This window comes from Polyodon spathula, chromosome 1, assembly GCF_017654505.1.
Source record: "Polyodon spathula isolate WHYD16114869_AA chromosome 1, ASM1765450v1, whole genome shotgun sequence".
NCBI lineage: Eukaryota > Metazoa > Chordata > Actinopteri > Acipenseriformes > Polyodontidae > Polyodon > Polyodon spathula.
The window spans coordinates 71,389,040-71,414,306 of record NC_054534.1 but is presented as its reverse complement, the minus strand read 5'-3'; the positions used below and the strand labels follow the sequence as shown (position 1 = coordinate 71,414,306).

Below are 25,267 nucleotides of genomic sequence, written 5' to 3'. Positions count from 1 at the left end.
CACTGGCGCCATTTCATGTGCTATTTTCACCCCTGTAACTTGGTTTCCAATTTTTATAGTTATGCAACATGATATCCAGGGGTGTGCAAAGTCATTGTGATGTGGCAGAACAGTTTATTTCCAAACTAAAGCCTTGCATTACATTTAGAAATATTAATAAATACATAAATAAATGCTGTACCATGTGTGGTTTTCAAGAGAAATAGTACATCATTTAAATAGATTTATTTTTGTTGTTTCTACCAGACAGTTACTGATAAATTAAGCTGGAAAAAACATCATGTAGAAAAAAATGGGATAAGCTGCGCTAAAGAACCTACATCTATGCCCAGTTTCATGTTCCCCAGATAATCAATAAGAATGCATATGCATATATATATATATATATATATATATATATATATATATATAACATAACTAAAAAAGTGTAATGGTCACAGCAATCGGTTAAGTTTGCATTCCAGTACTGAGTGGGAGTTTTTCTCTTTTTTTCTCTTCTGTGAACTAGCCCTGTCAAACTGCAATAATGTCAGCATTATCTTCTATATGCATATCATCAACAACATCAGCAGGTGAGTAGGAGGCTACATTACACGATTCTGCTTCATAACCTACACAGGTCAGTATGTAGGCACAGTGAATTAGTTAATAAAAATAAAAGAAAGAAAAAAAAATCTACTTATATATGCTACCAAAGTCTCCGACTTCAGTTGCAGAAGGTATTTAGCAGACTGTCAAGACAGCTCTTCAATAAATATAGGTTTTTGACTTATATATTACTGAACTGATAACTCAATAATTCAATAAATTATTAATTATAGTGTGTACTAATGTAAAACTAATTGTTTATCAGTGGAATTTCAGACAATAAGCAACAGATAGTGCTGCATTAAAACAAGTTGTCTGCAGATTGCACATGAAACCCAAGAATCCAAACATGGACAGCATAGTATTTGGAAGCTGTATGTGTTCAACATTATAATGAGAACTACATTAGAAATTACTACAACAAATAAAAAAAAAAACAGCTAAAAGGTTTAACACGAGAACACTTTTATTTTAAAACCTATTGTATCTTTAATCCAGATTTTAAAAAAAGCTTGTTTGACGTCAGGGAAAGAGAGCCGCGCCCCATGAAATTAGGAAGGATGAGGGTTGCGGCTCCTCCTACTAGGGTTAACTGCGGTTCTGCCCCCCCCCCCCCCCGGTAACGTATACATTCCGGTAGCTAAGTGCCAACTAATTCAAATATTGTAATGGTGGCTCTGATCTAACAAATTTTTGCTTTTCTTTCTAATGTTTTGCTTCCATCTGCTACTGGGACTGTAAGAGATTTTAAATCTGTTTACTTCCTTTCTGCAGCACATTTTAGTTTACTGTAGTTTGCAATCATTTTTAATATGCAGTATCATAATTTTCTGGGATTTACAATATATACCTTTTCTTCACTGTGCTTTTACTATGGTAAGCTTTTATAAGGGGTTATAAATTAATTTCAGCTGGACAATAGTTTGAAAGTTCTAGTTTGATATTGGAACAAAATTAGAATTTCCTACTTGTTCCACGGTGCAGACTGAAAACCTAATTCCAAAATGAAATCCTTTTATCAGAATAACCAGACATCTCTTGTGTGTTGTTATTTATACTCGTAATTAATAATTTACAGAATTAATGAAAACAAAATAACATTGAAGACTATTAATACTGTAGTTTTCATTATATTTTAGAAAAGTTTGTTGATTTTTTTCAAGGACATTGCTTCCAAATTCCCCTACTTATAGTACACCATCAACATGGCTGACCTCACTACATTTAGAGCCGAACTTCAGAAAGTGGTTAAGCAATCACACAAAATAAAGCCGAATATCTGTGTTACAACAGCTGTTATAACAACTTCCACTGCAGTTCTATTTAGGCTTGATGTACTTAACATTTTAAACATTGAATTAAGCAGTTGATATTTCCACACTTTGAGGTTCGTAACCTGTCTAAAAAGTCAGGCCACAGGGGGCCCGGGATTTAACATTAGTATCCTGGGGCTATATTTATCAATAATGCATATGCACAGTTTAACAGAGAGTATGAGATTTATCAACATACAACATTGCATGGAAATGTTAACAGACTCACGCATACGCTGGACCACGTGTACGATCGTTTCCTTGTGTTACGATGATGGCACTGCAAGAAAAAAAAAAAATCTACCGCCTATTAAAGATACACTATCAATGCATAATGAAAAACAACTGCATGTATAGCTGAAATTTGACTATATATATATATATATATATATATATATATATACACACACACACACATTGTATAATTAGCCTAATATTATAATTATTATCCACGCAGTGGTATCAATATTGATTATCACCACCATGAGTATGTCATATGCAGACAGGCTAAAAAAAATTAATCTATTCAGTGCTGAACAAATAAGACACGGTGATCTGATTCAAGCATTCAAAATTCTAAAAGATATTGACAATGTCAAACTAGAGGACTTTTTTGACCTGAAAAAAGAAACAAGGACCAGGGGTCACAAATGGAGATTAGATAAAGGGGCTTTTTTTTTTTTTTTTTTTTTTTTTTTTACACAGAGAATTGTGGGAGTCTGGAACCAACTCCCCAGTAATGTTGTTGAAGCTGACACCCTGGTATCCTTCAAGAAGTTGCTTGATGAGATTCTGAGATCAATAAGCTACTAACAAAATGAGCAAGATGTGTCAAATGGTCTCCTCTCATTTGTAACCATTCTTATGTTCTTATTACAAACTGAATACAAAACAATGTAGTTGTTGATAGTCCTTTCCATCACGTATTGTGAATAGTAAAATAACATAAGTAGAAACAGACATGCAGCCTATTAACACAAACATTTTCACTATAAATTCACATAATAATTGTAAACTACTTGAAAATGGCTGATCTCGTCCTTTTGGAAGACCTTGCTTGAGTCGATTTTCACCAAGAGTGATTAGGGATCTGTGGCAGGCTGGCGAGTGGAAAGAGGCCCAGAGACAGACTGCAGTTCAAAAAAAATAACTATTTTATTATAAATAAACACAAAAATGAAAGGGCACAAGGGCCAAAACAAAGCAATTTCAACACAAAGAAAGACAAAAAGCAAAACTTACAAAAATAACAATTTCCAGGCTGGGCAATGCCTTCACTGGATTCAAACTTTCCAAGCAACCAAAAAAAAACCCCAACCTGCTTCCTCAGCTCCCTCTCTCCAAATGAGAAGCAGAGGCCTCCTTTTATATCAGGTGGCTGGGCGCTGATTGATCGTTAATCAACCTAATCAACTAATCAACCCCAGCCACCTGAACATAATAAACCCAGGCAGGTAGGGGAAGTTAACCCCATCCCTGCCAATTTAAAGGGCAGAGCTTTGCTCTGCCACACACCTCCCCCCATGTACAACGTACACCGGCCGCAATCGGCCAACTCCCCCCTTCCCCCCCCCCCTCCCCACCCCCCTCCCCCCAAGAGTCCAATTATGTCCCTTGGGTGGGCTGTTATGGTGGGTGGTGGTGGGCGGGGTTGATGTCGGAGCCCCCAAGCCTTCTTTGGTTGAGGGGGCCCCGAATCTCCAAGGTAGCACGGCGACGGCGGCCCGGCTCCCTCTGGTGGCGGAGGCGGCGACTGCGACCCGGCTCCCTCTGGTGGCGGAGGCGGCGACTGCGACCCGGCTCCCTCTGGTGGCGGAGGCGGCGACGGCGGCCCGGCTCCCTCTGGTGGCGGAGGCGGCCACTGCGACCCGGGCTCAGCTCCCTCCGGCCTCCCTCTGGTGGCGGAGGCGGCGACTGCGGCCCGGCTCCCTCTGGTGGCGGAGGTGGCCACTGCGACCCGGCTCCCTCTGGTGGCGGAGGTGGCCACTGCGACCCGGCTCCCTCTGGTGGCGGAGGCGGCCACTGCGACCCGGCCCCCTCTGGTGGCTCTGGGAGCGACGGCGGCTCCTCCTCCCTCTCTGGCTCTGGGAGCGACGGCGGCTCCTCCTCCCTCTCTGGCTCTGGGGACGACGGCAGATCCTCCCCCTCTCTGGCTCTGAGAGCGGCGGCGGATCCTCCTCCCTCTCGGGGCTCTGGGAGCGACGGCTCCTCCTCCTCCCTCTCTGGCTCTGGGAGCGACGGCGGCTCCTCACCCCTCTCTGGCTCTGGGAGCGACGGCGGCTCCTCACCCCTCTCTGGCTCTGGGAGCGACGGCAGCTCCTCACCCCTCTCTGGCTCTGGGAGCGACGGCGGCTCCTCACCCCTCTCTGGCTCTGGGAGCGACGGCAGCTCCTCACCCCTCTCTGGCTCTGGGAGCGACGGCGGCTCCTCACCCCTCTCTGGCTCTGGGAGCGACGGCAGATCCTCCTCACCCCTCTCTGGCTCTGGGGACGGCGGCTCACCCCTCTCTGGCTCTCGGGAAGGCGGCTCACCCCTCTTTATTGGAGTGACCGGGGCATCTCCCATGTCTACCGCCAGGTAATTAACCACCATGAGGGCAACCTCTGGGAAGGAGGCCGGGTGGTGTTGTTCCTCCCACTGTTCCCACCTCTCCCCATCTCGACGCCACAGCGTGTTGATAACTATGGGGAGATCGTGGACGAGGTCTGCCTCAGGGTGCATCAACCAGTCCCAGATCTCCTGGGACGGTGGTGAAGGTGGTGGTGCTGGAGGTAGTGGGGTGGCCCCTGATGCCCGGGGTGAACACGGCACCTCTTCCTGGGCCTGGTTGTAGGGGCATCCTGCCCAGTTGTGGCCGTCCTCCTCACACCGGCCACACCAGTTTGCCGGTGGCAACGATGGTCAGGACCGCCTTCGATGGTCCTCCTTCCCACACCAGGAACACCAGGGGAAGAGGCTGGCCGGGTCCTCCAGCAGTGGCTGCAGCAGCTTACATTTCTTCAGCTGCTGCTGCTTTTCCTGCCTTTGCCGCTGTCTGCTCTTCTTTCCCATTTTTTTTTTTTTTTCAAAAAAAAAAAAAAAAAAATCCCCAAAAATTCCACAAAACAAAACAAAAATACTGCTCTGAGCCTCTAGGTGGCGCTATCCCACTCTGACACCAAATGTGGCAGGCTGGCGAGTGGAAAGAGGCCCAGAGACAGACTGCAGTTCAAAAAAAATAACTATTTTATTATAAATAAACACAAAAATGAAAGGGCACAAGGGCCAAAACAAAGCAATTTCAACACAAAGACAAAAAGCAAAACTTACAAAAATAACAATTTCCAGGCTGGGCAATGCCTTCACTGGATTCAAACTTTCCAAGCAACCAAAAAAAACCCAACCTGCTTCCTCAGCTCACTCTCTCCAAATGAGAAGCAGAGGCCTCCTTTTATATCAGGTGGCTGGGCGCTGATTGATCGTTAATCAACCTAATCAACTAATCAACCCCAGCCACCTGAACATAATAAACCCAGGCAGGTAGGGGAAGTTAACCCCATCCCTGCCAATTTAAAGGGCAGAGCTTTGCTCTGCCACAGGATCATTATGACTTCTTTGCACAAAGTATCAAAACACTTATTGCAAGATATCGCTTTCCCATGGAAGTCCTACTGTAATTATGCGATATGTTGGGACCTCAGCTACACAGACCAACCAAGGCTTCTAGTGCACTGATGCCAGTGGTTTTGGAAGCTATCATTGCCCTTTGTCCTCAATACATTCAGTTGCCTTATACTGATGGATAGCAGATTGAAATAAAAAGATTTCCATTTAATTGCTGGGTTCCCTAATACTGTTGGTGCTATAGACAGCACCCAATCAATTAACGTGCAGGTTATATGTGATGTCTGACTCCGTCTGCTAAATGCTGTGGCTACATGGACAGGCAGAACCCACGATTCATCTATTCTTTAAAATAGCAGTGTGGGCACTCGAAGAAAACTGATCCATGACAGATGGCTACATTTACCACATAAAGTTATAGGGGTGTTTTAAATGCAAATTTCCATGTGCAAACTATTGTAGTGACATTTACTAACTAGGATGTATTATTAGAAATGTGTGTACAAGTGCCTTACACAAGACTGATAAATCAGAATTTAATTGTGCGTACGAACATTCTAAACTCTGCGTACAAACAATTTAAGTAATGTTTTAACGCACAAGTGATATGTACAGACCCTGGATTATCTCCTATGCACGGATATTACTTGTTTATTTGTTTGACTATTTATTGCATGGAAATCTATATTTTAAAATGTTTATTCTTTCAAAATGACTTTTTAATGAAAATTAAATCACTGCTTTTTTGATACATGACAATGATGATGATGACGACGATAAATAAAGGATCCTAACCTTAATACAAACAATAGAGGCTCCACTTTTATTTTGTAGATTAATGAATAATCTACCATTGTGAAAGGGGTTTACAGAAAAAGGCTTAGTGAGGGCACATCCATTCCAGATCCTAACACTGGATGTCTTATCCAAGAAAGCAGACTAGATTACTTTAAAAAGCACTATGACATCATTTGAAATTGCTAGTATGGAATTGTCCCTGCTTGACTTTCGTGAAACTAAATGATGATAATGATAATCCTCTCTCTCTCTCTCGCTCTCTCTTTTCAAATGTCTGGTATTCTATATTCTTTTCTGTCGTGTCTTCCAATGTGCAGTATGTGTTGCTGGTAATACTACATACAAAATGCTGTAAAAACTTTAATAGACCAATTCCCACCCTAGCTGCTTCAACATCAAGTAAATACTTTTTTGACTTGGAACCGAACCTACCCATTAGTTGAAGTACCCTCATTGACATCCCCTAAAGAGAAGTGCAGCTAGATGTTAAAATATTGTTTTAATTGATAGCTTAAACAAACGTACAGTAGTCGGACCGGAGTAAGGGAGGATATGTAACAAGTCAGATAAATTAATGCTGTTTTAAAACACCACTGTACACAGCTGTAACAATTACTACATTCACACAATTATTGTTTTGAGATTCAGCTTTTATTAGGGATCTCCCCTAAATCCCTTGTTTAGAAAGATACAGGGTATTAATGCTGTATACACTTATGGTGTCAGGTAATTTGTACAGTAGCAAAATGTATAGGTTTACAAAAGAGAAACTGTCATAAACTGATGCCAACTTTTTAATCTCTGGAGGCATACTTTAATATCAGTCACAGTGCTCTTTCCAATTGCACAAATGTGTGCTACTTTATACTTGGTAACTCCCTTTTCCAGAAGTGAAAGTATTTCCAACTTTTTTTTTCCAGCTGTAAGTAAAACTAGCTTTCCTGTAGCCATTTTGCAGTTGCGCTGTACACTTGGGTGACTTGCTGATAAACGGTTAGGGCAGATATATGATGGGCAGATACACGATGGATTACTGTACTTTATTTTATTACAGTCAATAAGAGGTTTTGTTTTTGACAAATCATAAATCACAGTAGGAAACTTGACAATACATAAAAGCATGCTTCTCTCATGATATCTATCTATCTTTCAATTTGGATTTGAACATGCAGGAGTGTGTAGTTCACACACTGCAGTGGTACCCGTGAAGGTTAGCTGATTTATGCTATGTGTGTGTGTATGTGTGTGTGATTATATATATACACACATACACATACACACACACACACACACAGCATAAATCATACCATTATATAATGTATAAGAAAAATAATTCAGGAATGGGGAAATGTCAACACTAGTGATTTAAGCAATATTTTACATTTTGTGGCCCCACGACTCCAGACCACCGACATAAAAAGGTTTGACATAATGATACCATGCGTATATGTTAAAGTACCTGCAGGGTCACATTAAACACATAACATTTAACTTGGGAAAAATAGTATAATACAGCCATAAAGTGTGTAGTCTTCATCTTCGAGGGAAAATCATAGAATTCAGCTGTGTACCAAATATGAAGACAATACCTCAAAAGTGTTGTGTCCATAGATAGGTTATACAAAACATCCATAACTCTAAAGAATATTTGAAAGTCAGCATAGAAACAAAATGCATTCAATGTATACTTTTTATGCATCCCAGGTTAATGACATTTAGCACGGCGTTTGTTTTTTTGCAGACATCAAATTTAACCTCGAAACAAATGTCAGGGTGCACCACATCTCCTAAACATGTGATATACCGCAATCTGAACAGGGAGACATGTACTGGTGAGAATCTTCATTAACTATTATATAAATACATCATTCATTAGTGTGCAAGAGAAAATACTGCAACCCTTCTGTCCTTGCAGAACCACCAAGGAGCAGATTGTACTGCATTGTCTGTCTCTACTGGCATTCTCCAAGTATCAGGCCTCCTCTAGTGACCACCATCTGTACAACAGGCTTGTAGTTACGTGGGCAACACAAGGGGCACAGGGCTTAGGAAATGAAGCACACAGAAATCCAGAGATTTAAAAGCACACATTGCCCTTGACAAGAATTATGTTCGGTAGGTACACTCTTACTCTCGTTGATATTAAACCAACTAGCTCCTTTGTTACCGCAAGTGTTTTTGATCAGGAGAATTTTTGTTGCGTCTCCCCAACTCTCCCTATCTAAATTGAGCTAACGCCTGGTAATCTTTGAACAGGGCACTGTTAAGATTAATGATTTGTTTGGATCAGTGAATGTAGCCTGTACCATTCTGAAAATACTTGGTCAAGTCTTTGAAATTTTTGTATACATATCAGCACAAATAAGTAATAAATCTTTGGGAAACATGTTCCAATATAGCTGTACATTTATTCAATTAGATGTGCACACATAATTCTGATATAACATTTTGGTTTCTTCAGCTGTTCTCAGCATGCATTTCTGGTTTAGAGTGCAGGATCTGTCGCTCCATCAGGAGGTCTTTTAACAAACACTCACTCACATGGTGGATTGCAGTATACTTCTCTTGTCCATATGTGAGACTGGTATTGATGAAGATAGCAAGGGTAAAGAAAAAAAATATGAACCTTTTTAAAATCAAGTCCTATAATCAATATCTAGTAATCGCCAAATATAGTTGTATACTTCTCAATTGTCCATATGTGAGACTGGTATTGATGAAGATAGCAAGGGTAAAGAAAAAAAATATGAACCTTTTTAAAATCAAGTCCCATAATCCATATCTAGTAATCACCCAAAAATAAATAAATAAATAAACCAGATATCCCATTAAATTAAGCTAGTTTAGGTGATATTTTAGTTCACAGTAAAAAGAATACTTGACTAAATAGGTTCTACAGATACTTGCACTAGTACATGTAAAGTTTGTAAATACGTGGACGAAAGTAAAACTAATTAAAATAGAACACCACCACATATCCACGAAATAATAGTATCGACTGTAGAAATAGCAAAGTTGTTTATGGAATACCCTGTGAAAAATGTGATGAAATACAATATGTTGGAGAGACTGGAACAACTTTATATAAAAGAATTCAGAACCACCTTTCATTAATTAGAAATAAAAAAATGAATGAACCAATAGTACCACACTTCACCAATCAAGAACATGTCATAAATTATGTAAAGTTTGTAGTATTAGAGCAGCTAAAATTAGACAATGTGACACATAGAAGAATAAAATTAAATAAATAGATAAATAGACTGAACACAGTTATGCCAGTGGGATTCAACAGAAAATAATGAAATAATTAATTAGAATAAATATATAAAAGTTGAAAATAATTAAATAAACAAAATTAATTCAAAAGTTGTGCATGCTGACGCGCTGGGGAGACTAAATCAAGGCTGATCCTCAGAGCCAGCAATGCATGATAATATAAATATAAGTTTATATAAAATAATGTTAATTAGAATTAACATATATTTAAAGATAGAAGTAAAAATGATGTCACAGTATATAGAACACCATTACATCATGTAAGAATAAATCATGGATTTGAATATAAACATTAACAAGTAGTTGTCATGCCGTCAAACACCTATAAATACTTTCAGTGTTTTGATTCAAACACAAGCTCCCTTGAGAAAGATATGTACAACATATTGAAACGAGAAATATATATATATATATATATATATATATATATATATATATATATATATATATATATATATAAAAACAAACTGTCTCGTTGCACCCTACTCCGAACGTGGTCTGTCCGAAAACACAGGCTTTTGTGGAGGACCCCTCCGGGTAGGTCTTCATCCAGTAGTTTTTCCTACTACTCCTGATAAGGACGAATTACGATTATGATTATTACTGATATATATATTATATATATATATCTATATATAATAATATTATAATATATATATATATATATATATATATTACATACACACACACACACACACACACACAGTCAAAAGTTTACATACCATAATGGAAATTTATTTGCAATTTGCAACAAAATTGTTGAAATAAATAAAATGCTACTTCTTGTAATCCCCAAAAGCAAAACTTTATCTACAAAAGATTATATATATACACACACACACACACCACACACACCAGACAGAAGTTTGAGTACACCTGCTTGAAACCAGCTTTTTCCTGATTATCTAGCTTTTAACTTTAAAAACTTGTCTATAAACACTTAATATTTCATTATATGATACGTGTACTTATATGAGCTGATAATCATATGAGAATTGCATTCAAAAATTACATTTTTAAGTGAAAATGTAAATCTTGTCAATTTCAATTAAATGGTCACCCAAAGCAAGGGGATTTCAGTCTGAAGCCCAAGTCAGTTAAAAGTCTGAAATATGTATAACACGGTGTTAGAACACTGGCCTAAGTATAAAAGTGTCTTTGTTAGATGTTCTCTGAGTTAACTAGCATGTTACCTAATTAACTTTTTGTCACCAATTATTTTTAACAGGTGAGGGTCCATGATTACTATAAATATAGGTAGCATAGGCACAACTTTGTCATTCCTGAATATAAAGGAGCAGAAAATAGCAACATACACTCAGTTAAGCAAAAAAAAAAGACAGTCTGTAATTACTTTAAGAAATGAAGGTCAATCTTTAAGACAAATCGCAAGAACTTTGCAAGTGTCTCTAACTGCTGTGGTCAAGACCATCAAACGATTTGAAGAAACTGGCACTCAGAAGTACCGAACAAGGTCAGGCAGGCCAAGGGTGAACTCAGAATCAGAGAACAAGTTCATTCGAGTCACAAGTCTGCGAAACCGGCGATTAACTGCCCCTGAAATACAAACTCTGCTAAGTGCTACCAGAAATACAGATGTTTCAACATCAATTGTTTAGAGGAGATTGCATGAAGCTGGCCTAACTGGAAGGATTGCTGCAAAGAAACCATTGTTAAGAGTGCAGAATAAGAGGAAGAGACTTTCCTGGGCCAAAAAGCACAGAAACTGAACGTCTGAGGAGTGGAAGTTGGTCTTATGGACCGATGAGTCAAAATTTGAAATATTTGGGTCCAACTGCCAGTATTTGTAAGACGCAGGGTGAGCGCATGAGTTCTGCATGTGTGGTTCCCACTGTCAAGCATGGAGGAGGCAGTGTCATAGTCTGGGGTTGCTTTGCTGGTGACAGAGTTGGTGATCTTTACCAAGTCCATAGCAAGCTCAACCAGCATGGCTATCATAGCATACTTCATAGGCATGCCATTCCATCAGGATTATGGCTAGTTGGGCAGTCCTTCATTCTTCAGCAAGATAATGACCCAAAACATACTTCAAAGTTGTGCAAGAACTAGCTGGCGAAGAAGGAAAGTGAAGGACAACTCAATCTAATGACCTGGCCTGCACAGTCTCCAGACCTCAATCCCACAGAACTTGTATGGGATGAACTGGACAGAAGAGTCAAAGCAAAGCTACCCACAAGTTCCCTACATCTCTTTTTACATTTTACATCTTTTTACATACCCCAGTGGAACTGTATAAATTATAGAAATTTCTCGAAAAAAAATAATTCTAGAAAATAATCTTTACTAGCAAAAGTTTTGTTTATGTGGATGGGGGAAAAAAGTTATAAGAAATAGAAATATTTACAAATATTTATTTCAGCAATTTTTTTTTTTGCAAAACTCAAAAAATGTGAATTCAAAAGTATTCACACCTTGACAAGGAAAATTAAATTAATAGCTAGTTGAGGCACATTTAGCAATAATAACCTCTTTTAAACCGTTAGGATATTTGTCAATGAGCTTTTGGCATGATTCTTTAATGATTTTTTGACCATTCTTCAATGCAAAATTCTCAATCGGATTTAGATCAGGACTTTGACTAGGCCATTCCAGAACCTTGATTTTATTCTTGTTTAACCAGTCTGAAGTAGATTTTGATGTGTGCTTTGGATCGACGTTGTATTTGAACATCCAGTTGCGCTTTAAACCAAACTGCATTTCCTGTGCCATTAGAGGAAAAACAGCCCCATAGAAGGATATTACCACCTCCATTCAATTTCCATCCATCATACTGCTGGTGTGGAACACACAACAGCTGATGATCAGTTAAGGGTGTCAATCTCTGGAAAATGTATTTCTCCTTAATGCCTTTGGAGATTTTATTTAAACATAGAAGGCATGCAAAATAATTGTGTCAGAGAATAATTGCTATAGTCTGATGATCATTTATCTACACTCAGAATTCATTAAAAGTTTACACCATGTTTATATAGTTGCATAGATAGCACTAGGTCAAAAAGCACTAAATACATAACGCTAAGTACAGTTCAATTTAAGACTACCAACATGTATAATTATAGACCCTGACGCAGCTAAACAATTAAATTAAATTATCTAAAATGGGGGAGAGAATTGAGTCACCCACTTCCCTGCCTTTCATTTTTTTATATATATATATATATATATATATATATATATAAGATCTATAATATAGTATATTATACTATAGTATTTATGCCATATACACTATATCTATATGGTGTGCATAATATATATATATATATATATATATATATATATATATATATATACACACACACACACACACACACACACACACACACACACACACACAGTACTGTGCAAAAGTTTTAGGCAGGTGTGAATAAATGCTGTAAAGTAAGATTGCTTTCAAAAATAGACATGTTAATAGTTTATATTTATCGATTAACTAAATGCAAAGTGAGTGAACAGAAGAAAAATCGAAATCAAATCCAAATTTCGTGTGACCACCTTTTGCCTTCAAAACAGCATCAATTCTTCTAGGTACACTTGCACAAAGTCAGGGATTTTGTAGGCATACAGTCAGGTGTATGATTAAACAATTATACCAAACAGGTGCTAACGATCATCAATTAATATGTAGGTTGAAACACAATCATTAACTGAAACAGAAACAGCTGTATAGGAGGAATAAAATTGGGTGAGGAACAGCCAAACTCAGCTAACAAGGTGAGGTTGCTGAAGACAGTTTACTGTCAAAAGTCATACACCATGGCAAGACTGAGCACAGCAACAAGACACCAGGTAGTTATACTGCATCAGCAAGGTCTCTCCCAGGCAGAAATTTCAAGGCAGACAGGGGTTTTCAGATGTGCTGTCCAAGCTCTTTTGAAGAAGCACAAAGAAACGGGCAACGTTGAGGTCCGTAGACACAGTGGTCAGCCAAAGAAACTTACTGCAGCAGATGAAAGACACATCATGCTTACTTCCCTTCGCAATCAGAAGATGTCCAGCAGTGCCATCAGCTCAGAATTGTCAGAAAACAGTGGGACCCTGGTACACCCATCTACTGTCTGGAGAAGTCTGGTCAGAAGTGGCCTTCATGGAAGACTTGTGGCCAAAAAGCCATACCTCCAACGTGGAACAAGGCCAAGCGACTCAACTATGCATGAAAACACAGGAACTGGGGTTCAGAAAAATGGCAGCAGGTGCTCTGGACTGATGAGTCAAAATTTGAAATATTTGGCTGTAGCAGAAGGCAGTTTGCTGAAGGGCTGGAGAGCGGTACACAAATGAGTGTCTGCAGACAACAGTGAAGCATGGTGGAGTTTCCTTGCAAGTTTGGGGCTGCATTTCTGCAAATGGAGTTGGGGATTTGGTCAGAATTAATGGTCTCCTCAGTGCTGAGAAGTACAGGCAGATACTTATCCATCATGCAATACCATCAGGGAGGCATCTGATTGGCCCCAAATTATTCTGCAGCATGACAACGACCCCAAACATACAGCGAAAGTCATTAAGAACTATCTTCAGCGTAAAAAAGAACAAGGAGTCCTGGAAGTGATGGTATGGCCCCCACAGAGCCCTGATATCAACATCATCGAATCTGTCTGGGATTACACGACGAGAGAGAGAAGCAACTGAGGCTGCCTAAATCCACAGAAGAACTGTGGTTAGTTCTCTAAGGTGTTTGGGCCAACCTATCTGCCAAGTTCCTTCAAAAACTGTGTGCAAGTGTACCTAGAATTGATGCTGTTTTGAAGGCAAAGGGTGGTCACACCAAATTTTGATTTGATGTAGATTTTCTGTTCACTCACTTTGCATTTAGTTAATTGATAAATATAAACTATTAACATGTCTTTTTGAAAGCATTCTTACTTTACAGCATTTATTCACACCTGGCTAAAACTTTTGCACAGTACTGTGTGTGTGTGTGTGTGTATATATATAATTAAAAAAATGAAAGGCAGGGAAGTGGGTGACTCAATTCTCTCCCCCATTTTAGATAATTTAATTATTTAGCTGTGTCAGGGTCTATAATTATACATGTTGGTAGTCTTTTTTCACACCTGCCTAAAACTTTTGCACAGTACTGTGTGTGTGTGTGTATATATATATATATATATATATATATATATATATATATATATATATATATATATATATATATATATAAAATTGTATATGTACTGTCGTGCACCTCCTTTGTGTGGAGCAGCTAAACAAGTGGTATGGTCATTCTTGTACATCTCTATACATAACTGAACATTTTAAGAGGTACCTTTACCTTTGAGTAATGTAAACACACTGGTTGGTCAAGGTATGTTTTCTGAATGTGGAATGTGCAGAATCCCACATTAAACAGTCACTAGTTCATTATACTGTAGTAAGATGCCACTTTTGCAATATATTTATATGCTGAGCATCACCCACAAAAAAAAAAAAAAAAAAAATAATTTTTGGGCCCATTTTTAAATTACATAATATTAAGGGATCCTGTGGCAGGCTGGCGAGTGGATAGAGGCCCAGAGACAGTCTGTAGTTCAGAAAAATAACTTTTATTATGAATAAACACAAAAATGAAAGGGCACAAGGGCCAAAATAAAGGGATTTAAACAGAAATAAAGCAAGACAAAAAAAACTAAAATAACAAAAATAACAATTTCCAGCCTGGGCAATGCCTTCACTGGATTCATACATACATACATACATACATACATACATACATACATACATACATACATACATACATACATACATACATACATACATACAACCTGCTTCCTCAGCTCCCTCTTCCTAAATGAGGACGCAGAGGCCTCCTTTTATGTCAGGTGGCTGGGTGCTGATTGATCGTTAATTAACCTAATCAACCCCAGCCACCTGAACATAATAAACCCAGGCAGGTAGGGGCAATTAACCCCATCCCTGCCAATTTAAAAAGGGCAGAGCTTTGCTCTGCTACAGATCCTTACATAATATACAATCTAACAGAAAATACAGTAATTAGTCCTCATATTACATTAGTAATATAGAAGTGAATTACATAACCCGATTCAATTTCTGCCGTACACAAAATCTCCTTCGTACAACACACTGTACGGTAACTAAACGGCAACGTGTTTGCATTACATCTATACCCCCAGTAGAGTGTAGAACCGACAAGCTGGAGCAAATTACGTACGTATCTGATGAGACACCCATTAATTAGAACTTAGGGAAAGGTATTGTATTTCAATTTCTGTTCTGAAGTTACCAATATAAATGTGGTTGATTAAACACAGTAAATATTCTTCTTTATTATATCTACAACTTGTAGTACATATGAACATACCTTCATTACTTCCCCTGTTTTACGGCACCATTTCCAGGGATAAATGTAATTGCAATACGTTTACAATGGGTTTCCTGAACAGTACATAAATAACAGGTACTAAAACCCTTTATCGTTAAAAATAACTTTTTTTAAAGACTAAGAAGTATTACCTGAGAGTTATCTATGTGTAAAGGTATAATTAATATAAGACCCCAATGTAATAAATTAAGGAATTCACAGTTCATATAAGGCATATATTGTGTATCTCTCAAATACAAGGGCAATTAGATTGGAATTTAGGGAGAGGCGCTTCTTATGGATATGAATATGGGTTGCTAGAGAGAGGGGGCTATGGGGAGTTTCTAAGGAGAGGGGACTTCAAGGAATGTACAGGCTGGGGTGGGAGTTCAGGTTAGATGGGTTGTAGGTAATGTTATACACTGTTAAAATCAGCACAGTTGGAAAAGGGGAAGAGAAGAGAGCAGAGCTAACATAACCAACTGTCCGGAGCTAACAGTTATGGAAAAGTATGAACCTATTTATTATGAGAAAGTAATAACCTATTATCTATTACTCTGCATTACAGCTAGTTCATATACTCTAGTAGTAGTGAGTTTCTCTGTATAATTTTACCTGTATGATAATAATAAAACCTGATTACTTCAATTTTGAATCGTTAGTCGTGCCTAATGCTTCTACTCTCAGGGTCTCAGTAGATATTATTAAACTGTAGGCTTCATTTTCTTATATAAACTTGCAATATAAAGGCATATTTCATAATATTAACTATGAAATACTGTACTACAACAATTTGTTTCAGTAAAATAAATTTTTCATTATTAAAATAATATTCTTTTATGCATTGCATGAGTTAAAGATCTTGCAGTGAGGAAATTAACCTCTGCATGTTGGTCAAAGTCACACTAGTTTTAATAGAAAACAAAATGAAACCAGTATGTTGAGGGAACAACTTGGGTGACTGACTCAATGACACCCTTAATTAGAGTGTGTATTGCAATTTTACAGCCCAAATGTTGGTATCAAAAGTTGGATTTGAACCTTTTCTGTATTGCTTATACTTTGAGTTGAGTTACAATGACAAAAATGGATTAATTAGTGATATGGCCCCCATACAACAGAAAATCTATATTACACATTGACGAGAGAGAAAACGTGGCCTGCTCACATCCTCAAGATGGATTTCATCAGATACAAGTACAGCTTTGTATTCAGCACTAGGGGTGGCACACTGTGACATTAGACAATCAAAATTACCAATATTGCTGTATCAGAAGATCCAGTACTTTAGCAGCATTATAATAGCAACACTGCATCACCATTGCATAAAAGGTTCTGGTAAAATGACAAACCAGAAGCACGAGAAAAGAGAAAAGGGTTAAGTTGTAAAAATAGTCATGTTTATTTTTTTATTTTTGACCAAATGAATCTAAGTATTGGAAGCCAATATTGTTAATTTTGTTTATTTATTTTTTACTTCGCTGGTCTTCACAGTTGATTTTTTCAAATTCAAAACCCATAGTGTTTTAACTCCCACTCAGTCTTCAGTTAACTGCAACACATAACATTTTTTTTAAAGGTATACTGAAACAATTTGTCGCATAAAAAAAGAGAGTATATTAGTAATCATTAGTGAGCGTGTGTGCTCCGATGCATTCCACACACTTTGTCATTCCACTGTTTTTGCCATAACGGCAAAGATTCTGAACATTACATTCCACCACAAACTCTCCCTTAAAGCAAGAAAGGATATGTGATGCTTCCCTCCCTTGGTCATTTCTCTCCCTGGACAGATTCAGGTAAATAAAAAACCGTACAAGGTACTTCTGGTTTATTTATTTTTTATTGTTATTTAATGTATACTGTCCATTTTCATAATCACATCTGAAACCGGGTAAAATAACATTACTATGTTTGAAAAGGCTAAATCTTTTTTATGGTAGTACCTAGATATGTTGCAGAAATTAAAACACCAGATTGTTGAATTTACCAAATTAAAATAAACTTGCTGGTTAAAACAGCATCCTTTTTCATATCACAGCTGGTAAAATAATTTAAGCATTTAAAATCATTATTTCCCTGCATTTCAAAGACTGCCTAATTATATTTTATATTAAGATTAGTAATCAAAACATGATTATTTCTAATGTAATATTCAAGAAACTATATTTAAATAACTATTAAAAAATGTTTTCTTCAATACATTAACAGGCCTATTATATGATTGTTTTTATTCAGGCTTGCAAAATAATGTCAAAACAATGAGTCAAGTCTACACAGCTGTATCTTAATACAGATATAATCAAACTTTAAAGAAATAAATGAACTTTGACAATGTGAAATATATCTGCTGTATTTTATGTTAACTTTTAAAAAAGCATCTCACCAATTGTTATGAATTGCACTCATTAGGTAGATTTTAACATTTATAAACTAAGACTGCATCTAGCTTTTCAAAAATAAACAAATAAAACCCAAACATGCATGTTCAAACTACTGTATTTGTACCGTAATAAAAACAGGATTGCAATTTCCTATGTTTAGCATACAGTTATTTGTCATTATTATAGCCTATACAAGGTCAGTGTAACAATATGCAAGACAGGAGGGGTCAATTGCAACGAACTTGCTGAGTTAGTACGGAGTTGCTTAATAAGTTGCGTACCACCTAGTATTATCTCGGGATCGTCCGAAGCTGTATACTAACTTAATACCGATTGCAACAAAAAAAAAAAAGAACCGGAACAAAGTTGGGGACTAGCTGATCCCCAGCTTTAGTACGGTACTTAGGATTGTGGTATGTTTTGGTGTGCTTCCAAATAGTAATTGAAGAGGGCCGGAGCTCAAAATCCAAGTGATTGTTACAATTTATATTTTAAAACTTTGGTTTTTCGTAAAGGTTTTTTTTTTTTTTTTTAAATGAAACCTAAGCATCTTAATTATTTATTCATGCTTAAGTTTTAAACTTGAAGGGTATATTTACGCACAACAAATACACAGGCTGAACTGCCCCTTCCATTGCTTTTTTTTTTTTTTTATCTAATGAGGCAGCGATTAAAACCGGCACCTGCAGGATAACAGTGATTTTGATTTCCGATATTTTGTGTTCCAGATTTCTTTTATCTGGATCGTTTTGATCTGTTTGTTTTTTCAGAAAATGTAATTGCAGGATTACTTGTATCCACATTACAAATAATTATGCTTACGAAATTCGTTTTAAAGGAATTTCAATCACAAAATCTAGGATTATAAAATCCGGATCACTTGATCCAGTTTACGTTTTACAAAACCGGCCCCAGCACAGGGTCAACAGCACCGATCCACTGTAGGACCGCAACCCCTTCGTTACGAGCGTATCAATACTCTTGTGTTGCGTTACCTACCAGTCCTGACCCCTCAATTACTTCACGATATTTGTAATAAATCATTTCAACTGTAATTGTAATATTCTGCAACTGGCTCATTTTCCATTGTGGAAGTGATTTGATCAATGTAGGAGTATCGTTTTCCACATTGTTATATTGTCACGAAACTCATTCCAACGCTGCGCAAATATATTGCAATGCCAGGAATTAATTATATATATATATATATATATATATATATATATATATATATATATATATATATATATATATATATATATATGCAAGTAAATATGTCTTTCATATGTAAAATATAGGTACACGGTATGAATTTGTGATTATGAATTGTTCAGTTACAAAAGTTGTCAATACATTTTGGGGGTTTTCACATTTGTTCCACTTCGCACGGTACTATAAATCATTAGACTATAGAAAGGGTTAGACTAACTTAGTCTCATACTTGGTATCCTCTAGAGGGCAGCAGCAGCAGTTATTTTGGGTTCGTTGCAATGGAGATCGTTTTTAGTATGCAGCTGGGGACTATCTTGAGCTGTCAAGTTCGTTACAACTGGTAGTAACTAGCGTAATAGTTTAGTACGTAGCTCCGTACTAACCACGGGATTAGTACGCTGCTTTCAGTTCATTGCAATTGACCCCAGATGACTACATTATATCAGATCAGTGTTACATTCAGATTTATTTTGGTAGAACGTACTAGCAAGTTTGTAACTGAACACACAGTAAAACCAAGTATCCCATAGTCCACTGCGTCAGAAAGGGTTAACTGATATCCAAAGAAATGTATTTCACCTAGGAAACGGGATCATCTGCTGTAAACATCACCTAAAATTCAATGTTTTTATTGTTGTTGTTGTTAATTCTAGACAGGGTCCGAATGAATATTCACCGCTAAATACTTACTGACCAATATACTTGCAATAAAAGTATATTTTATACAAGTCTTACACTGTTTTGTTACATTATGCATTTTAGTTACAGTTAACTTACCACTACATACAAACTCTTTACCGTGGAATATATTTTAGCTCATGCATTTTAATTTAGCAAATAATTGTTTACTGTTAAATAAGCCTATACTGTTGGCCAGGTTTGGAAAAAAGCACTGAGACCCTCTTTGATTTTGGTGGCTATCCCGCAGCCGGGAGCGCCAGGTACTGGAAATGGGGCACTAGTGTGAGGCACAGGCAATCAATTGTAAATAATATGGTATTATAGCATAAATAAAACATTACACGGAAATACATTTGTTTATTCTGCTTCATTGGTTGCAGCAGTTCTTATTGATTAAATACTGGGTTCCACAAAAAGCAACTCTCACACAGGAAGCCTGTATGTCTTGACATTTTTAAAACTTTAGTGGTGACAATTAACTAATATGCTCCATATACTGCACTGCAAAGACCAGAAAAAATAGGAAAAGATACATAGATTTAGCAGCAGGACTTTTGTTTAGAGTTTTAGAAACTTTTTAGATGAAGAAATATTTTTTTATACAAACTCTAGATGCAATAATAATTTGTACAAACAATGGAAACTTACCTGTGCAGAGTCATGTGAACTGAAGACATACATTTAAAAACATACAGTACATCTTAGTATTAATTTGTTTTAATGGTTTTTCTGTATATATTTGTGCTTTGTGCCAAAAAGAAATAATTTGATAAAGATGGTGGATTTGCACGAGGTACCCTAGGGTCATATCTACATTAGTCACATGTATTGTGACATTCTTTCCAGTTCATAATGCTTTCCATATTAGACTGAAATATTTTGAAAGCCAATTAGCACCTTTTTAATTGTACAACTTCTACAGATGATTGATATGAGCTTTTAGCCAAGTTATTTAACAAGTGGGAAGTCTAGGTTTGCTACTTTGCTCAGAAAATAAAGAAACTTGTTTGGATTTTCTGTGTTAACAGCACAAAACAGAATGCTAGTTCTTGACCACAACCTGCTGGAAATGTTAGCAATGAGACGCACAGATCAGAGCTCATAGTTTTGCTGGTGTAACAAGGACACAAACCCAGCCACCACACACACAGCAAGCGAACATCGTTAAAAAGCTTTTAACCTCATCTCACCGACAAGGGTCAAAATCTGTAACAGCAGTGCATCACACAACACTGCCCTTTAAAGAACACCCATTGAAAATACTTCAATACTACACTTAGTCAACTTCTAGAGATTGCATGAAGGAATTAAGCTGAGACTGATACTCAAATGAGAGCCAATGTACGAAACTTCTGAGATTATGAGTTCCTTGAAAGAAAATAAATGAACGCTTAGAAAGTTTCTTTTTGCATTTTTTTTTCTGGAGAAATATACATTTAAAAAATTAAAGCTCAGGTTAGCTGCATTCCTTCCACAGGAAGTGCAGCATTTTTTATTTTTATTTACAAATACTATGAAAAAATAACATTTAAAAATCGAATACACGTTTAACATAATTTGCGTATCTTTCGCACAGGAAATGTGAGATCTACGACGTGATGGCAATACTTTACATACTAGATAAGAATGATAATATTGTTAGCTCTTAGCAGCACTGGAATTTTTAGCAGAACATTTTGCTTTTAATACTTTGTATGTGGTTTTCATAAACTGAAGTCAATACACTCTGCAAAACAGTAACACTTGTAGTTATTCAGTTTTTCATTGTCAAGGATATATAATATGTGTATCGGGGGGGGGGGGCTTCAACACATTTTGTTTTTATTTCATCCATCGTTTTAATGTGTACATGGCTCATTGAGCAACGTGTGTTTATTTTAAAACATCCAAGTTTTTATTGGATCGGCTCCTGGTTTGAATTGGGTGAGTTTGTTTTTTCCAGTGGATATATGGCCTTTGTTCTGAGACCTGTATTTAAACAGCTCTTGCTGTTTATGGTGGCACATAAAACACAACTATCAAATGTTACTATTGCATGTCAATTTCAATAATGTACTGAATAGGTAATATGGAAAAGCAACAATGCATTACTTTTTCTGATTACATTATCTAATATAAATTATCTAAAGGTTAGAACCTACTAAAAAAACACACACTTAATTTGGTTTGGATTACATTAAACTTTTGTTGATACTGTTCCAAATGCCAATACTTGTGTTTTCAAAAAGTAAACAGCACTGTCAAAACCCAATTATGTCAACTGTCACTAAGACCAATACCTCAAATTTCCAACCTTCCTTCATCAGGTGAGCTTCCCATTTATGTTTTTGTTTTTTGTTTGTTTTGTTTTTTCTAATGCATTTACAATTTCAAGTTCAATATTTGGTCTACAGGAGTTCAGTTTACCAAAGTTAACATTAACAAGAGTGGTATTCGTCAAACAACAGTTTATTGAAAAGATTAGCATATAAACCCCTAACAAATAAAGAGGGGGTATCTGTATTAATAATGTGGCAAAGTGGGGTCAGCTTTGCCACTTCCAGGACCTTTTACACTCTTGTGTAAAATGAAGGACACTGGACCACAGCTGAATTCAAAACAGGGCAGAGCCTGTACAAAACTAAAATAAACAAACAAAAGTCTAACTCTTTCCAGGAGTGCTAACCTACACTGCATGTCCTTAATTATAAACTTGACAGTTAAGCCGTTTATCAGTACCCACTTCTTATACACATTTATACAAACACAGTACCTTTCCACAGGTTCCCCCACAGGTCTCTTCTCAGACCTTAGCCTCAACACAGACCAAGACCAAACATTTTGACCTGCTTTATATACCTACCTGTCTAATTACCAGGCAGATGTCCCTAATTAAATTAGTGTCAGGTGATTTCCATGCTGGCTCAATAAAATACATTCCCCCAATGTGCTGGGCCTCTGTTTCAGTTACATTTTGGGTTAATTTAAGTCAGATATCAAATTCCATCTTTTACAAGTCAGAAAAAGGTGCTTTTTTGTGAATCAGAATTTTCCATTGTTACAGCAACCACAACTTTGCTCGAATGCTGTGGTGGGAAGCAAAACCACCACTAAGCGACTGCCAGTGGTAAGGCGGTATACATCAGTATGCATACCAGTAAAATAACAATGGATGGTATGGCATACCGGCAAAAGAAAAATAAATCTAGGGGGAACAAAATTATATAAATGTTATACTGCTGCAAAACACCCAGTGTCTCTAGATAACATGAGCATGTTTCACCTCAGGTCATGCCTTTATTCTCCAGAAGCACTTACCCTTTAGGGCACTGTACCCGCATATTTTATGCTTTACTTAAGTGTGTTTCATGTTGAATTTCATCAGTTTTATTTTTGTGTATTAGTTTTATGACATCTAAATGAAAAGAGAAATCTAGGCGAACCAAAGCAATCTCAGACTTAGCAATCAGAGAGTGATGATTCCGACAGTTTCGACAACACAAAAACATGCCACCTAAAAAGATCGGCACCAAGCTCAAACTAAATTAGCAAACTTCTCATCAGCCAGCATTTTCAATATTTGGATAAGGGCAAAGAAATTCCCCCGCAAATATTAATTCTGTTGATTACCCTGGTTTTTGAAGCAAACAACAATATCTGGAATAGCAGAGAAATATAAATAACTGTGGGTTTTTTTGACAGGTTCTGTGGTGATGCAAGTAAATTAAATACTGTTTATTCAAGGTGTTACATGAGCCTCCCAGTGGGTAGCACAGTATATTCCCATTTGGAAGCTCGCAAAAAATTCAACAGCAGTCACTAAAAAAAAAAAAGATTTTTAAATATTTAATTTATATAGACATTTTATCAGGTGTAATCTAAAAGCAAATTGATGATAAAATAATTTTATGTTTTCATTGTATAACAATTAAAACACTAACAAATCATTGAAAAAAAAAAAACTTAACATTATTGTAGATGGCATTTAAACACGATATACATCCGCAGCTCTGGCTGAATATGGTAAAATCACCCAAACCCGTTTCCAAACCACTTTAAAACACTACTGAGCACTGTACAGCACAGAACCAGTCAGACTTCAAACTGAATAGCAGGTCAAACTTTCAGGGGGGAGACATTAATCACTGTGGAATGAATAGCCATCATTTGAAGGTTGAAGAGTGACAGTACTGCTGAGCTTTAGGCACAGTTCGGCTACTATCAGATATTATTTTACTGACCCTCCACAGTGTGCGCTCCCTTACCTGTCACAGGAGCCTCAATATCTAGCAGGTTCTTTTCAGCCCGAAGTATGGCTGCTCCCTCTGTGATGAGTCTCAAGGCCACACTCTCCTCCAGTCGGCCTTCCTTCGTCAGATGGGCCTTTAAGACATCCACTCGGGGCTTCCCATCAGTGTCAAACACCTCCTTCGCTGTCAGCTGGTGACTCGGAGGAAAAGGGACAGCTGTAAATAAGGAATAAACCAAACACAGTTTTAGTTACTTTGGTATACAAAACCAATTTAGCCAAGGGGAAATAAAAATGTTGGGTGGATTCAGTGGACAGATGGGAGTCTTTCAACTCTAGGTCACCAGTTTAATGTAATTTCATTTTGGTTTATGACTGAAATTATTTCCATCTTATTCTTGTGCCTGTAGGGCCTACAGGAAATCAGCCCTGTTTATAAAAAAGTGACCACATCACAAAACAAACACAGCCATCACCGTCATTTTGTTCAACCCATAAAGAGTGTTGCCGTTTGTTCTATTACCTACCAGGATGTAACTTTTCCCCAAACAAAACAACAACAACAAAAGAACAAGGGATCATTTAATTTGTGAACTCTGGAAGGATGTTGCAGATCTAGTCCACCCAACAATGCTGTTTTTGAACCAAAGTAACCTGGTTACTTTTAAGTAGACAATGCACAAATTCACCTTGCCAAAATTATGCAGCTTGAGGTGCATGATAGACAATTCAGTCATCTTCCACGGCCACAGTAATCCCTGGATCTAAATTCACATCTTAGCTGTGATCAGGGCAAATGGTGGCCCAATCCATAGGTGTATATTTACACTTTACTTACCCATGA

At 37.3% G+C, this 25,267-nt stretch overlaps 1 protein-coding gene across 4 annotated transcripts in view; it reads right to left on the bottom strand.

The window, feature by feature from the left end:
- Positions 1-25,267, bottom strand: part of LOC121321999 (serine/threonine-protein phosphatase 2B catalytic subunit alpha isoform-like) — a 147,738-nt gene that overhangs the window by 56,665 nt on the left and 65,806 nt on the right. For all 4 annotated transcript variants that reach the window (XM_041261417.1, XM_041261435.1, XM_041261426.1 and 1 more), the window contains exon 2: positions 24,440-24,640. In XM_041261417.1, the coding sequence (XP_041117351.1) occupies positions 24,440-24,640 (201 nt within the window). The remainder of the gene's footprint in view (positions 1-24,439; positions 24,641-25,267) is intronic.